Source organism: Morone saxatilis, unplaced genomic scaffold (genome assembly GCF_004916995.1).
Source record: "Morone saxatilis isolate NCDOM2014 unplaced genomic scaffold, NCSU_SB_2.0 Contig8, whole genome shotgun sequence".
NCBI classification, from domain to species: Eukaryota; Metazoa; Chordata; class Actinopteri; family Moronidae; genus Morone; species Morone saxatilis.
In genome coordinates this window covers 19,436,910-19,453,871 of record NW_023340257.1, presented here as the reverse complement: position 1 = coordinate 19,453,871, position 16,962 = coordinate 19,436,910, and the positions used below count along the sequence as shown (strand labels likewise).

Below are 16,962 nucleotides of genomic sequence, written 5' to 3'. Positions count from 1 at the left end.
ATATATATATATATATACTGTTGAGAGAAACTGCTCATAGAAGTGTATAAATTGTCTAGAGAGAATAATGGGACCTATGCAGAGATCTTAACTTGATTAATTTACCATAATTTAACATGCTCTGCACATTAGTAATCATCACAGTATGATGGAAATTTCCCATTAAGACTAGGGCAGTTAATAGGTGCAATATGTGATAGGGTGCCAAGATTTTGCTCTGGATGTAAAAGACGAGTATGACACTGGATATTGTCTATTTGGAAGCCCAGAGAAGTATTGAGGGTTCATGATTCCCTATTAAACAAAGAGAAATGGAACAAAACACGGATTAAACAGGAGCAGCAGTTATCTGTAAGTCTTAATTAAGTGAAAAATATGTTTTGGCGAATGAGTAATTTAAGGATTCCAGTGGTGAAACTGTGTGCGTTTGTCTGCTGCCTGAGGCTGTGAGTGACCATGTCCGACTTCTGGTGCCCTCATAATCCTTTCTGCTATTTCCAGAACTTCAGCATTCCCTGTCACAGATAGTAAATGGCTTATTGCTCCCCCTTATACCTCTTTTAGTGTAGCCACTCCAGTGATTCTATCATCTGGAGGCCTACAATGCAGCTTAAACATCTTAAAAATCTATTTTTTTTTTCTTAAATTCCACACCCCGAATCCTGACTAACCATTAGCACCCTGTCAGGTGAAGGGCTTCTCCTGGCATTAGCTCCCTGCTGTTCAGGAGGAAAGGTTTGACCCTGGGCTATGGAGGCTCTTGCTGCTCCTCAGCATGGCGTGTGATGAGGCCCCGTACTGACACAAGAGCTGAGCCAAAGCTGTCCTCAGCCCCTCCGAGACATCCTATACACAGGGGCATGGGGGTCAGGCCTTTCAAGACCCACCCTAACCAAAGTCTGTTGCAATTAATTGTCCCTGTCACGAAGTCTTTGTGTCACAATCTCAAGTTTCCACATTGCTCCCGTGCCCTCTCTGACAGTAAGTGGTCAACCTCCGCTTTTTGGCTTGACACTGCATTTGTAAAGGCCCATGACAGAGGCGAGAAACAAGTTCTTCTGTCCTCTCCCCACTGCGACAGCCCTGCTCAGTCACACACTAATTGAAGAGGTATTTAAGTGATTAATTGGACCTCTTTTGGAAAAGCAGCAAAGGTTTATGTGTGGGTTGGTTTTGGTAAATCAAAACGGTAATTAAAAAAGTATAGCCAGCGGCTCCTTGTGTTGAAGCAGGATGATTTTCTCTTTATTTTGTTGCTGTCATTTACCACACTCCTAAGGGCTTTTTACTTAGCCAAGGTGATGTGGAATATCAATTGTCCTGTTTTGGAAGTTAATTGGGGTCGAAAGTCCTTCGCATGTGAACACAGTGGTCAGCATTTGGCGAAGAAGGCGAGAGGAAAGAATTGATTTTCATTGTACTTTAGGGAGAATGAATTGTTTTCCTGTTTATTTCTTTAGCAAATGTTAGAACCATTAGTACAGTAAGAGTTTAATTTCTAACGCTCTGTGTACCACTCAGCAACACATCTTAGTTTTGTACTAAGTTTGAAAAAGCTGTTCTTGACATCAGGATGGTCAAATCACTGACATTTTTAAATTTTAAAGATGGCTTTAATATTCCAGTCCATTCAACTCTTAATTACAGCTGACTGTGGCCTTCAGTGTTTCTTCACAGCTAACATAACTGAATTTACACAGTGGCATTGATGATTGGTTGATGTACTTGAATGTTTTAGCTCCAGGGTGGCAGGCCCGTTGCTCAGCTCCCTGACCCTGAACAGGCACCTTTTAGCCTCCATCAAAGCATGCAGGGACCCAGTCTCGTCTCTGTTACCACAGCCAATGCTGAGGTTAGTAGGAGGGGGAGACGCTGTCCAAAACAATCAGCTGTTCAGGAGCGACAACTATCTGTCTTGTGTATTAGGGCCTGCCTTGCATGAGGAAACCTTTCCAGAGGAAGAGAGGTGAATGTGACTCATCTGCAAACATGTCAAAACGTTTCATCTCTTCATTACAGCACACCCAGAGCTTCTTTTTCTATTCATCTATTTCTATCCAATGTGAAATTCATGTCACTTACTCGGGTGTTCTCCGTGCTCACTAGGAATGTTTCCCGAAGGCTGTTTATATGCAGCCGGTTTCTAAAGTTCGCCTCTTCCCCACAAAAGCAGCAGCTCCTCACACGTTTGCATTTATGTCGGAGCCATTAGGATTCTGGTTGGGAGTGAAACTTGTGCATCTGCTACACAAATTTTGCTTTCTGACTGTTCACATATACCAGTATATGCTCCTTAAAATGTCATCTTAATGTTAATTTCATGCTGTTTTTCTTCCTGGTTTTCAACAGTCAACATATTTAACATATGAAACACAAAGGTCGTGAGAGAGAGAGAAGACATCTAGCAAAAAGTTTTTATTTTGTTTGTTTATATTCCCTTTTAGGCAGACTACTACACTTGCATAGCTACCATAGTGTACCTGCGCAAGGAAAACTGCCTATACCAGGCCTGTCCCAGCCAAGACTGCAACAAAAAAGTCGTAGACCAACAGAATGGCATGTTCCGCTGTGAGAAGTGTGACAAAGAGTTCCCCAACTTCAAGTACCGCCTCATCCTTTCTGTAAGTGACTCAGCCCTGGCTTCCTCATTCATCTCACACACACACGCATACCTATATGCTAATGCACGTATCTTAAATGCCCAGGTCTCATGCATATTCCTGTGCAGATGCATCTGCTGAGGATATGGATATCATCCTTTAATCTTTCTCAGCTTTCTGTTCTCCTGACTTACTGTCCTCATTCATGTTTCTGTCTCCTAGAACTCAAGTCACTCTCTCCCCTTACAGTCCACTCCCTGTGGTTCAACATTGCTCCAGTTTGCTCTTTGCAGTTACATTTAGAGGCATTTAAAGCACATTTCAACACTTGTTTAAATCTGCGAGATGTCATGTTAATTAGTGCAGACTTTCAGTACTGTGATCTTAGTTATTTTGCAGGGAGGAACACAAATGCAAACCCTCTTCAGCTTGTTTGCAAACAAACATTTTAAAAAAACAAAAACAACATTGCATACAGAAACTCACTTAGTCAGTAACATAGCAATTGCAGCCAAGCATCTAAAATAAGCGGCTTTTGTTTTGTACCACTCACCACTCAACATATTGTTATTCTTCACAAGCTGTAGCATAAGCTGTGAATTTGCTTCCACTGTATGTATCACAAGAGCACCATGACTGTGTGTTTTGCCAGGCTTGCCAGCAGGATATAGGCTCATTAGAGAATGTAATGATTTCTTAAGAGCAGAGAGATGTGTTAAGTTAACATACCACATTTAAGCTATCAAAACTAAAGAGTACATTGATCTGTACATATGTATGCATCTAACTTTTCTTACCATTTACTCTTGCCTTTTCTTTTCTATATTATCTGACAGGCCAACATTGCAGATTATGCGGACAACCAGTGGGTGACTTGCTTCCAGGAAAGTGCAGAGGCCATCCTGGGCCAGAATGCAGCTTACCTGGGGCAGCTCAAGGACTCGGTGAGACTCCTCTTCCTGAATATAATACTGCCCCCAGGAAATGGCCAGGGCAAGAGCTAAACCTCAGACTTGGTGCCAAACTCTCTCACACTCTCACACTCTCTCTTTCTCTGTCTCTGTCTCTGAGTTGTCAGACACTTTATTTTGCATTGGGATTAAACTAGCAAACGACATGTGTTCATCTTGAAAGTGAGCCAATCAAATCTTTCTAATTTTCAGAACGAAGCCGCCTTTGATGAGGTCTTCCAACAAGCCAACTTCAACACTTTTGTCTTCCGCAGCAGAGTGAAGCTGGAAACGTATAACGTAAGTAAAGCAGGGCGGTAATTAGTCTGATAAAACGCCTCCGGGTTTGTTGTCATTGCAGCATGCTTTTGTAGACGGACCATATTGGTGCAATACAATAGAAAACATGCCTGGAAGGAAGAAAAAGGATGCAGCCTCAATCCCTTGAACCACCATCATTCCTTTCCAAGCTGAAAATGCACAGCACGTAAACAGGTTCTTTATGTTTTAGCTGTTTGTGGGCTTTTTCTCTTTGATAGTTTTCCCATTGATTAACAAAACGACCCTGCTTTCATTTTGACTGACAGAACTGTCTCTAAAAAAAAAAAAAAAACAGTTTGTCCTTAAATGCTGCTCATTTTCAGTGGCAAACAGATTAGTCGTGGTCACTGTTTCCTGTAGACCACACAGATAGAGGTTTGTTGTGAGGGAAGCACATAAAAGAATTGATTGGGCTGGGACTCTGAGCAGGAAGTCTGGAGCCGAGCCAGAGGCTGCATCCGCCTTCAACGCACAGAAGAGGCCACTGTGTTTGTCACATTCAGCTCAGCATCCGAACTGCCAATGGCACTGCTACAAGCATGTATTGGCTGCTGCCTCCAAACCCCATATTCCTTCAACAGGGACACCTGCAAACCCTTCTTTCAGTTTATTTTGTGTTTCTCAATGCTACAAGCCAGACATTGTTCCGTGCCCTCACATGTTGTCATGTACACAATGTTGTATGTGCTTGATGTGGGACTGAGCAGGTCCTTAACAGTTAATGACACCCATCCATCTTGTTGTATCATAGGGAGACTTGAGCTTTGACTGGGTTCTCTAACAAGGTTTATCAGATCAGCTGAGGAAATTATATTCTTCATTTGTAATTTAATCCAGAACCGGCAACAGTCGCATGAGGAGTATGATGAGATTATCCATTATAATGACTTTAAAACACACATTTAACGGTCACCTTGGCTATAGGCTAACTAATGCTGGAAAGGCAGATGTTTGGCCATGTGCTTGAAGCTGTAATGTTTAATCATTTAGTCAGTCAAAAGATTTTTTGTATAATCAATTGTAATTTTTTAAGGAAATTAACGTAACATTTTCCTTGTTTAACCTCTAAAATGTGACGATGATCCCATTGAATATTTTGGACTGTTCAGACAAAACCTGCAATTTCAAGACATGTGATTTCTTTAAAAACTTGATTTAATAGTGAAAATAATTGTTAGTTTCTGCCCTTCACAGTATATTACATATAGCTAAATACATCTAACGTGATTACTATCACATCATTACATAAAATAATGATAGAAGACTTGTTATAAAGATGGAGTCTTGTGCTACATTTTAAACTAAAGTTTGCCCATCCATAATTAATGTCATTCTGGCTTTAAAATTCCTCAATAAATGAGCATAAAGCCCTTTTAAGGATAAATATAGGGTGCCTGTGATTAATTACAGCGTATTCATCAAAACAAGTATGATATGCAGTTGGTTCATGTGGGCGTAATGCATAATGTAATTATTGTCACATAAATCAATGTCAGTTGTATTTTGTTACTCAAAATGCCAGTGTTTTGATATGTGTAGGTAATTTTGTTTTTACACTCAAAATGTCAGTGCATGAATGATTTAATTACTATAAAATGTGTTATTACTGTCAAAACACAATCTTTTAAATATTATCACTCTATACTTGAGTCTTTGACAGTCTTAAATGTTTAACTTGCCTGACACCAGGAATGTCTGCTCGAGGCCATAATATTCAAACTGTTGTGTCGTTATTAAGGTCTCATGGTCCCTGTAGGCAGTGTCTAGACATTGTAACTGATTTAAGTGTCTCAAAAGGATGACACTGATGGAGAAAGTGATATTGAACACTGAACAAGCCTTTTTACTGCAGCACTGACCCAGTCTTGACTACTGCAGGCCCAGTTTCAAACTGAAATTTAGTGGATGTCAAAGCAAACAGCTGGTCGACTGATATTTTCTCATTCATAATTCCTGTCTGTCTTACAAGATGCTAATTACATAATGAAGTCTGGTACATTATTCTGGGGTTACAGTGAAGGGAGTCTGTGTAGAGAGTTCCCAACACTGGTTGTCCTGGTTAAGAACCACTGGTGTAGCATTGTGTGCAATGATCTAATATACAGGTGACACCTAGGTTAATGACTTCAGGTGAACATTTGATGGATTAAGTTACTCATCAGATCCTGATATGAGTGCCTGTGCCAATTTTCAGCCAATTTGTAATCCCTCTCTCTTCTAAAGGCTGCATAGGAAGTGTTTCTGGCAAGTTCAATCTGTTACAAAAACCTAACTGCGGAACTGTATGTGATATTTCTCTTGTGCTTGTGTGTATACACATTCGCCGTGGTGGCTGTAAGGGGAGGCAGCACAGGATGTCCAAGTGGGGATCAACACCCAACTTGACTGTGTGATGTGGACTGCTTGCAGATTCAAGCACACATCTCATCTTACTCACCCACTCGTCAACTACAACCACAATCAACATTACTGTCAGTGTGGATGTGGGATACCACAAAAACACTCTAATAATCCCCTGTTCATACATGCCCTGCAGTTCTTTCTTTAAGATGAGCAAGACAGCATTAATTTTTAATGAACTGGAGGAAGAAACTCTATTCTTATTGTATAACAGTATAAAACCAAATGACTCCAGGAAAAAAAATGAATTAGATTGGTTTGACATTTATGTTATCTACTTAAATTTAATCTTAAGAGTTCTACAACAGGAGCACATGTAGGGGTGGGCGATCTGACGATTTTAGATCATGATTGATCTTGAAGGTGCCCACAACCACTTTTCAGGCAAATTATAGAGCTGTATTTATGTCTTATTTCTTTCCAAACTTCACCGACTTGCTGTTCTGCACTGTATGAACCAGTAGCGATAACGAGACGGCTGTGCTGATTGGACACATTACTTCATGCAGCTCTTCCTTGGCTCACATTATAAAGAATGCAGCACGTTCGATGTCAGTTATATGGGAATGCTTTGGATAGGCAGTGTCAGATATTTTCCAAGCCAAAGTTATCTGTAAATGTTGAGCTCTACTGTACAACAATGTTTATATCCATGTTTGCTAAATTGTCGTCCTCTACATGTCCTGGCATGTACCAACTACAGTTACTACTACTACTACTACTACTAACCACACGTAATCCTTCTACTGCACACTGAAGAGGGATTTTAACCTGTTCCCATGTCACACCTGTTTCCTAACTAATGCCAAGATAGTAGGCTGGAGTGACTGTTTTTATGCAACGCTTTATTAAAGTATTAGTGTCCAGTTCATTTATATATATTAGTTTAAAGAGTGACTTCATTCTTGCTCATTCTTTTATACGTCAAACCACGATGAAGTTTTCACTTATTTTATATTTCTGTATATAATATGTCCGTATTCCTCCTGCCTCACACAAAACAAGCAAAGATTTATAGCAGGCTATTCTTAAAGACTGTGGGCAACAATCCAAAGGAAGATGATTTACATTTCACCCACTTGAGCTGCAGAGGATTAATGGAGACAAAATGAGTGTAACCTCTGTTTAAATGCAGAGAATAATGGCCCTGGTAGAAATGACCTTCCCCTGTCTAGACAGCTGTGGAGGTGGTTATGGCTTTAAAAGCGGCCTCTTTTTTGTGAAAAATTGATTTGAATGCCAACACAATTCAGATACCCAGTCCAAACATCTCACATTAACCCACTTTGTCACAGAGAAGGTGCCAATATTGTACGTTTCCAGTAGACAATAATGGATTGCATAAATGCGTGTTTGTGAGAACATCTGAAGACCTCAGTACCTATTTTGTCACCTAACTTTCAAATCCAAGCAGACATGTACAAGTTAATGTTCATACCAATGGGTTTTCTTCTTGTTTGTCTGACAGGATGAATCCAGGATCAAGGCTACAGTGATGGATGTGAAGCCTGTTGATCATAAGGACTACAGCAAGAGGTTGATCATGAACATAAGGAAACTGGCTGCCTAGTAGCAACTTGTGACACAAAGTATTGTTTTTTGCTTGCCTTTGCAAGTTTCCCTTTGTTTCTGTACAGCCAATAAACAGCTCTAAACCTATGAAAATGTTTTGCCTACAAGGCGATTGTTTTGTTTGTTGTTTTGTTTTTTTTCATCTTCCTGTGAATGTGTAATCCCATAAGTACTTGCGACTGTTGGCCTTTCTTTTGAAAAATAATGTTTGGTGACCTAATTCTGACTACTTTTTTTTTTTTTGGGTTAACGTAATAGACAATGATTTTCACCTTACTCTTTTGTTACTTGGGGAAGCAGAGAAGAGAGTGGGTCAGGTCAGTAAGCCACAAAAGAAATCATCACTGTCTGTCTTAAGTCAGCCAGTTGTTCCAGCATGTACTGTGGTCATGCGGGGGTGGTGAGGACCAGCACAGTGCTAGCACTCTTTTCACTTTCTGACGCGCACTCAAAATGGCTGGGCTGGACCTGCACATCCCTGATAAGACCGTTTACTCTCCCACTCTCTTTTTCTCCCCGCCGTCTCCTACATACTTGCAAACATAAGCACATATACACATGCACAGTACAGACTTAATGGGAAATGTACTGCATTCTATTTAAGTGGATACAAGGTGTTGTCCATATTTTCAATGCCTGTTAGTGTATGTGTGTTCTGTATTTCTCTAGTTCTGTCCTTTATTTTTGTTGTGATGAATAACTCTGAAAATAAATGTTTGTAAATCAACTTGACTTTTACATTGGCCTTCATTTGTATTAATTTAAGTACCGAACAGTAAAACAGTTAAAACAACTGTCCCTTACAGCGCCTGATCTGAGCCTATTAAAAGCAAACGAAAACATGTAAACTATTTATTTATTTTTTTATTTTTTTTTTTTTTTTTAAAAGGAGTTGCACCATGTGTATGGGATTTATTCAAGGGCGGGCACACAATGCCCTCTATCTCCTCAGGTTTTGCTCAGATGTGCAACAGATTCCCCTGCAAACTTGACTTTCATGTTGTATTAAAGCAGAGCATCAGTGAGGCTGCACCTCCCCATATTTCTTGTGATAACATCTCGTTTCTGCTGAGCGCTGCATCTGTTGCCTGTAGTGTGCCGAGATGGATTAAACCTGTCTTTAAATGGTAAGGAAAGGTACGTTGGACTTATTTATTTTATTTTGCCAGGCATGCTCGGAGATATTGATTTGAGTTTGCCTGTGATCGCATTCCCACATCTCGTTGCTGACGCTGTTTGGTTATTTGAACTATTAATGTGCTTCCTCTGTTTTTCCTAGAGGTTGCAAGACATCTATGAATCTTTTATAACACCACAAGTCCGTTACTGTTGTAGGTAATGTCAAAGGTCGCCAGTGATGTCTCACCCCATTCCTGCCTCAAACTCAAGAGAACAACAACAGGAAGAGCCTGATAGGACCTGGTGGCTCCTTAGCCATCCAAACTGAAACATTTTATTCAGTGATGCACACAGCACTGCTGAGAGAGAGAAAAAAGGTTGTACTTCTGCCAGGGTAAATCTAGCAGTTTCCCTTGGGAGTCAGAGGAAGAGAGTTATTTTCTGCCCTCATTTACATCTGGCATCCCATAAGCTTTTATTTGAAACAAGAAAACTGTAACTATTGTTCAACCCTCAGCTCAAGTGAAGTCCTTTGATAATTCAGTTCGCACACCTGTTTTGTAATTTTGATTAAGCTGATTAGACCCTTCTAGTTAAGTAAAAAATTAGATTGTAATGCATTTATAATTGATTTTGCAGTGAGATTGGCAGACTAACTGGACTGAATTGCATTTGTTACTCCGGAATAGTTTGCTCTTGCTGTTTTTATTAGGAGTAGATGAGCGTGGCTAAATGGAATTGTCACACAGCATGGTGAAAATGAAAAATATTGATTATAATATGAGTTGGCACTCTGCTGGGGTCATGGGTTTGTTTCCACCCCATCACCATTTACGGCATACTGAAAATGTAAAATGGTGTCTATTAGAGGCACTTCTGATAAAGGTTTTGACCAAATGTCTTTATGATTAATTTATGGTTGTAAGAGAAGCAAAAACCTGTGACGGATGTCAGAAATGAATACAAATCAAAGGCATAATTGCACACAATGTTTTTTTTTTTGTTTTTTTTTTAATATTTGACTTGAGTGAAAATTTGGACATAAATACTTTGAAAATGTTGAAACTCAGTGTGGGTCATAAACTAGGCTACATGCAAGGCAGCATTTGCACTAATTATTGTGCTAATTATCCAGCATTGCCGCTGTGGTATCAACAGATGCCACACTGTTGAGCCATTGATTGCTTTGTTGCCAGGCTCATCTGTTATACTGATGTGTTTATGGGTTTGACATTTTGTGTCCTGGCCTGGGAAAATATCATTTATAAGTTTTTATGTCTGACTTAAAGAACATCAATTTTATTCTAAATGCAATTGCCCATAAGATTGAGCACCTAAGGCACATTGTAAGGCGCAGTGTTTGTTGCTTGGCTTTGTATCCCCGTTTAGATTCGTTGGCAGCTGCTCCCATCTTTTCAAGAATAGATACCTCTCATTTCGATCAACTCTTAATTCATGTTGGCGTTCAGTACTGCACATAACAGGTGTGTTGAAGGTTTAAAGCCTCAGGTTTCATTTGCAGCCCATCACCAGAAGGAGGTTAAGGTGTAGAAGATGTACTGTATTCTTCATCATTAGGCTGATAATACATGCCTGTGCAGATTAAATATTAACTTGTATACATACCAACGCTTCATCAACAAATACAACATTATGTAACTATGATGCTCCCTCCATGTTGCTCTAATGAGACAAATTGTGTGGTACGTTGTTAGGAGCTGCTGTTATATGAATATGGCAGTATTGCCTCCTGTTTCTCACAGCTTAGTGTGTACACGTACACAAAAGTAGATTTGTAGATACAAACTCTACCTTTAATAGCTATACAGTAATTATAATGATGTAAAATCCTTCTGTAATGGGCCATTCTGCATTATGAGTACTTGTACTTTTCTACACTATGGTATGGCTACTTTTACTTAAGTAAAAGATCTGAGTACTTCTTCTATTACTGGTTGTCTTTTCCTTTGCTCTAAGGCACATACCTAGCCATTTTGTGAATGAAGCATTTAATCCTATGCTAACTCAATTCTATGTATTAATGGAATCTGTGTAATGGCGCTATTACAGAAATTGAATATGCTCTGATAGTCCATATTCCACCGGAATATGAAACCAGTCTAGCCGTGGGGTCCAGTCAAAGTAATCACCAGTCTAGTCTTTAACATTATGGAGTGCTTAAGTACTAACAATGTATTCACATACTGTAGAATCTTTAAAAAAAAAAAAAAAAGCACATATGCAAATCATTGAGTTATTGTGTTCGTATTCCGTCTGCAGTGCCTTATCCGTGGCCTTGCCCTGTCTGACAGTTGTTTGTTTTATTGCTGGTGCTTCTCCTTTGGACCTGTGGAGCCCGGCAGGTTGAGACTCTATGCTGATCTTAAAGTAGGGAAAGCCTGTGGCCCTGACACTATGGAGACAAATGGGCAGGAGGAAGACCCCTGGGGTGCTGTTGTAATGAATGGGAGTAAGCAGTCTGTGTGTTTTTCAAGATTCATGGGTCTCGTTCCTTTGCTAGGCCAGGGGTATGTTAGCTTATGTGTATGAGAAGGGACAGGTGCAAGACTTTGTTTGTGCTCGAAGTCTAGACTAGGGACCTGTTGACCAAACACTGGCCATGTGGATGCAGCATTTTTTTTCCTCACTGGCCTTGCCAAGAGCTGTGCTGGTGATTGGATAGAATAAGTGTTTCTGGCAGGATCTGTGCTCCGTCTTCAAATGGGGTGCGGAAAATTGCAGTGACAGTCAAAAAGTCTGGCAGATGGAGAGCTGATCGTTACAATAATTGTTGCAATCAAATAAAGTAATAATCCATTGTTGCTTCTGAAAAGCAGTGCAGATTGAATCTGTAGATACAAATGTGTCTCGGGCCCCTATCCTGTTTCCACTTTAATTGGATTTGGGTGTAGATAGAGTTCTGTTTGTCTTCTCAAGCACTAGATTATAAGGCCATGTAGCGAATTTGTATTGTTATTTTCTCTGCGTTGTGTCCTTGTCATTGTGAGGGCCAGAAGTGTCGAAAAACACATTTTACTTTGATTCGATTTCAATGAATTGTTTTCAGTTTTGTGTTTTGTTTCTCCATCGCAACTCTTCTCAGTAAAATGTCAGACTAGGGACAGAGTTGCTTTGTACATTTCTCATGGTAAATGTGGTAGCAATCTCTGATCCACAGATTATATACTTTTAGCTGGTGCAATATTCTCCTATACACTAAACAGTTCAGGTAATAGCATACAAAGTGGACATGTAGTGTGTAGTGGTTTGATATTTTAGGGCCTAGAATCAGACTGATGTGATCTCTGGGGTAGACAGTGTTTTGTAGTTGGTTTGTAAAACAGTTACTTACTTTTGTGCATCAATTGAAATGCACATGAGTTTCTGTTTATTTATTTGAAACAGAAGATTATTTATACTTGTTTAAATTCTGTCCTCCTGTAATTCAACATTCAGTAACCTTTATCTCGACTGTGTGCGTGAGAGGAGCTTATTCATATACCGAGGTGATATGAATGTGGCTCGCAGTCTGGTTTACCTCAAACATTGCTATAGGAAAGAATTGGGTTAGATGTAACAACACTTTTATCTACAACACATTAAAAAAAGGTCTTATGTTAGGTAGGTCTGGAGGTATAAATCCCTGAGGATGGGACCATTTTTTCTTTATCATGTAAAGAAACAAGGTAGTGCATCCCTTAAACTGTACCTATAGGTTAGGATGATATTGTACACACCAGCATCATCTCATAAACAACAGAACAACCTTCCTGAAAATACAGATTCTCTAAGGAGGCTGTTTGTGTTGCATATACGGTCTCTTGACATAATTACTGCATGTGTGTGTATATATATATAATTAAATTAATGTAAACTTATAATGAAAAATTAAAATACAAATTGGCTTGGATTCCATATGTATGAGGAAAGACGATGTAGGGGTTTGTCAGGTTTTTTTTTTTTTTTTGCTTTAAAGGACCAGAATCAGCACCACAGGGGCGTTTTGAAAGGTGCTGGTAGAATATATTTCAGATAGTCATTACATTGAAGGAGGAAAGGAAAAAAAAGGAAAAACATCAAAGGTTCAGCACGTCACTGAAATTACTATTCCAAGTATGGTTTCCAATATCAAAATAACTTTGAAGTTTCATGTTGCTCTTTTGTAAACCTCACAAAGGAACTGACACCCCATGCTTTGAGATCCGCTGGTCTTCATTCTGTATGTACAGGTGCGGATGACCTTGTCTAGGTTCTCTTTAATTGGATGACCCAATGCTTTGAATAAGGGCTGCTCATCAGTGAATATTGAGGAGGGGAATCATCTCTGAGTTCACTGAAGTGTCAAGATAACAAGTGATTAGACAGAGAAAGGAGACATGGTGCGAGACTGTCAGAGCCCATCAACATACTGAAAATATCAAATCTATGTGTCCATTTCTTTCCCCTTTGGAAACACTTCTGTCTCCCTGAATGAACCGAGAGAGCGTTCTAAACAGTCATTTATTGTGATCCTGATACTGTACAGTTCAGTTATTGGATTCTCGTGCATCATCACACCCTCTCTATCCAGTTCCTCCCTGCCTGTCCGCTTTTACACTACTCTGCTTTGCTCTCCTTTCCAGCCTCTAAACAGAGACATTTTTAATAGTCCCTGTGGTGTGGGATTTGGGCAGGCTTTTTTAGTTATGTAACTGGGCCCCTGCTTCTCTTTTTCCTCCCTTCTTGTTTTTTTTCTCTCTCTTTTCTCTTTCGTCTTCACTTTTTCATGCATTGGGGCTTTAATTGTTTAGAAATGCTGGTGGAGTTCCCTTCAGGCTTGAGTGTGTGACCTGCACTACGTCTGTTTGTGTTCCTGCGCACGTGCCTCCAGGACACCACAGCTGTAGAAAGGCAGCTCTGCATTAGCTCAGACTCACTCACTCCCGTCCTCTATGCTTCCTTCTCCCTCTCTGTACACTCCACAAGGTTTCTAAATTTATAGTAGTCCTCAGTGTGGAGATTCACTTTTAGCGGTCCTGTTTTTTCCCTTTTACACTGTTATCCTATGTTACTTCAATATCTGTCTTCTGTGAGCGCTTGCACATTATCTCCTCAGTGAAAGTCCAAGTAGAACTCATGCATTCAAACATGTTTGTTTGAATTTATGCTAAGGTCTTGTTGGGAAAACAGAATTTGCTTGCTCCTCTGTTTCTCCCCGGGATACAGATTATATCTCCATGTCAAATAGGCCAGACCGGGGGAAGCGTCGCCCCTTGAGGGAGGAGGCCACAGCCTCGGGCCCTTCTACAATATGTTTCAGTAGTCCAGCTCTCATGATGCTGTTGGTGATGCACCGCAGTGACAGAGTAATTTTTTCCCCCTGCGTCTGTACAGTATTCCATTTACACAAACCCTTTTGAGTTGCCCCCCTCCAACCAAAGTGAAGAGCGATTGGCTTATTTACTTACTGTCAGCAGAACCGTCCCCTGTTTCTGGAACAAGATGAAAAAAGGGGGAAGTCAGGGAGAGCGACTGCGCTGTCTCAGGAGCTGACAGCGTGCCTGCACTGGCAGCTTTACACACTTCCTGTTGGAGATGATATTTTGACATCTTTTTACAGACCCCTTGAAGACAAGGCTGAATTTGGAGAAACCCTTTAGTCAGTCATGTGCATGCAATGGAAACAGAAAAAGAAGAATGAAGGATAAAGTGAAATGAAAAAGAAAAATCCTTTTGGAACTATTTTTATTGTTTTTGTCACATATCTTGCATTGTGCCGTTCAAATCATCGCTGTCTCATTTAAAATATTTCCACAGAAATGTTTCCGTCTTGAGCTTATTACTGAGACGATGTTTGCAGTAACTGAAGTGAAACTCTGGACCATATACTCCAGACTAACAATTAGAGCTGTACAAAGTGACACTTGAAAACTAGAGTTTAGTGGAAAATCTATTTGAAACTGTCAAATCCTACTATCACTCAAATAAGCAGGTTGAAGAACACAATAAAGGAGCATTTTTCTGTCACACTGTGCTGTCAGCTCTTTGGTCAAAGGCTTAGTATGTCAGCTTGGGAGATCAATACCGTCTTCAAACCAACACAACAAGCAGAGCAGGTAGTGGGGAAGTCTTGGCAACACCAGTGACTCTTGGTTGTTTCTTTTTCTGGCATGGTGCTTTTAAATTATAGTGTCTTCTCCCTCTAACTGACTCTCACATTATCATCCTGGAAAAAGAGCACATACTCTGCTGCCGACACAACTCAGCTGTCAAGGTGCCTCAACTTCTGTCCTGCCAGCTCCATGGCTTTGAATCAGCAGATGCCCTGCAGCTATCATCTCCCATCATTGCTTACAAGCCATTGTGCTTCGTGTTTGACTAATAAAATCAACAAACTGAAAACCGGGGTAGAGGGAGAAGCCGAGGGATGCTTTATGACGATCATTAATGAGGGAAAATTACGGTAATGTGCAGCATTACTCTGAAGATCTATAATTAAACAAGAATGTCCAATGCCAACTGTGTGTCTTCTGAGGAGCTCCAGGCAATGTATGCATGTCTGTAGTGGGAGAGATAACGCTGCTGTGTGGGTGGGAATGTCTCCTCGAGCCAGTAGTAGCCTGAACTAGCACCCATTGTTTTTGCCTAATTGAAGTCCTGATTTGGCCAAGCAGTGACCTATGTGTTTCCTGGCCGGTGTTTGAAGTTTCCACGGTGAGGTAGCCGCGGGGGAGAATTTAATGGTCTGTGTATTTGGATTGTTTATCCCATCAGCAGCTGCACCATTGAACCACACAGGAAATGTAACAAGAGTAGATGAGCAGGGAGGGAAATATGTCACAGTTGAACCTGAGGATATGTCTTTGACTGGGAGCTGGGCTGGAAGCTTTGCAGCAGAAAGCAAGGTGGTGGGACAGTGTGATACCAGGCCTTACTTGCAGGCTTCAAAGCAAGGTGGAGAGATGTTTGGGTCAACATCTAAATCCCTTCTTTTCATGCCTGTCAGTTCTGGAATCAACAACAACCCCTTAAGACTGAGGTTTACACTGCAAATAAAGACAGAGGGCCTGGTACTGTCCCCTGCCATGTTCTGTACCCTGAGTTATCCCGATAAAGAAATAAGCCCAGGATCTGGTGTCACCAGGAGCAATGCTTCAATCACAAAGGATTCTGTAAGGTTGTTCATTCTGTTATGAATAAACAGTGTAGTACAAGAGTTTATGTTTGAAAGAAAACACAATTTGTGGTAAGAATGAAAAGAAACAGAGAGAAGGATTGTAACATCGTCCTCAGATTGGGATGATACTCTGTGATAAGAAATGTACACAAGGGGGCGCACCGTAGCTCACCTGGAAGGAGGAGTCCTTACTGTTTATGAGTGATGAGAAGTTCAGGAAATGTTTTTTCTGTAAATGATATACTCGGTGTTTCATTACTTAGAAATATTGGGACTCGCTCAGATAATCCTATAGGTTTGTGTTATGGCCATCAGTTTTAAATATTCTAATTTCTGATAAGTTGTTTTGTTTTTGGCATGCAGATGGCTCTAAATACTACAATACCCATACAACTCTACTGTCGTATACATGAATCAGAGTAGTGGGGAATACAAAACACTTTGTTGTTCAATTTGTGAACAAACACGTTCCCATAATTGCCAAATTAATCCAAAACTGACTCAAAATTCGAAAGTGAAATAAATTCAGCAGTGTAATTTTTAGCTTCTGCTTGTCGTGTTTTTAGTAAGTCCTTTGCACTGACGATTCAACTAGGAGAGTTGATGTCCAACCAACTGGGAGTCAGTCAATGTTTTCTATGACAAAAATGAATGGGACTTTTACTTACGGAACCAGGGACAACATAAATAACTCCACCCACTGTGAAACTCTATTGAAATTCACTTAATTTCCTGAACTGAGTTGCTTTAAAGAGTTACTGAACACCCCCTAAAAATCTTGTTTTGCTAACCTCCAGTTTTTTAACTTCTCACCTTGCCGCAGTGATGCACAGGTGTACTCCAG

The 16,962-nt window shown here is 40.3% G+C and overlaps 1 protein-coding gene across 1 annotated transcript in view; it reads left to right on the top strand.

Moving 5' to 3' along the window:
- The window catches only part of rpa1 (replication protein A1), a 22,922-nt gene extending 14,986 nt beyond the window's left edge, over positions 1-7,936 (top strand). Inside the window, exons 15-18 of the mRNA XM_035679613.1 lie at positions 2,445-2,621; positions 3,437-3,544; positions 3,764-3,850; positions 7,740-7,936. Of these exons, the coding sequence (XP_035535506.1) occupies positions 2,445-2,621; positions 3,437-3,544; positions 3,764-3,850; positions 7,740-7,841 (474 nt within the window). The 3' untranslated portion in view covers positions 7,842-7,936. The remainder of the gene's footprint in view (positions 1-2,444; positions 2,622-3,436; positions 3,545-3,763; positions 3,851-7,739) is intronic.
- Positions 7,937-16,962: the final 9,026 nt, after the last annotated feature.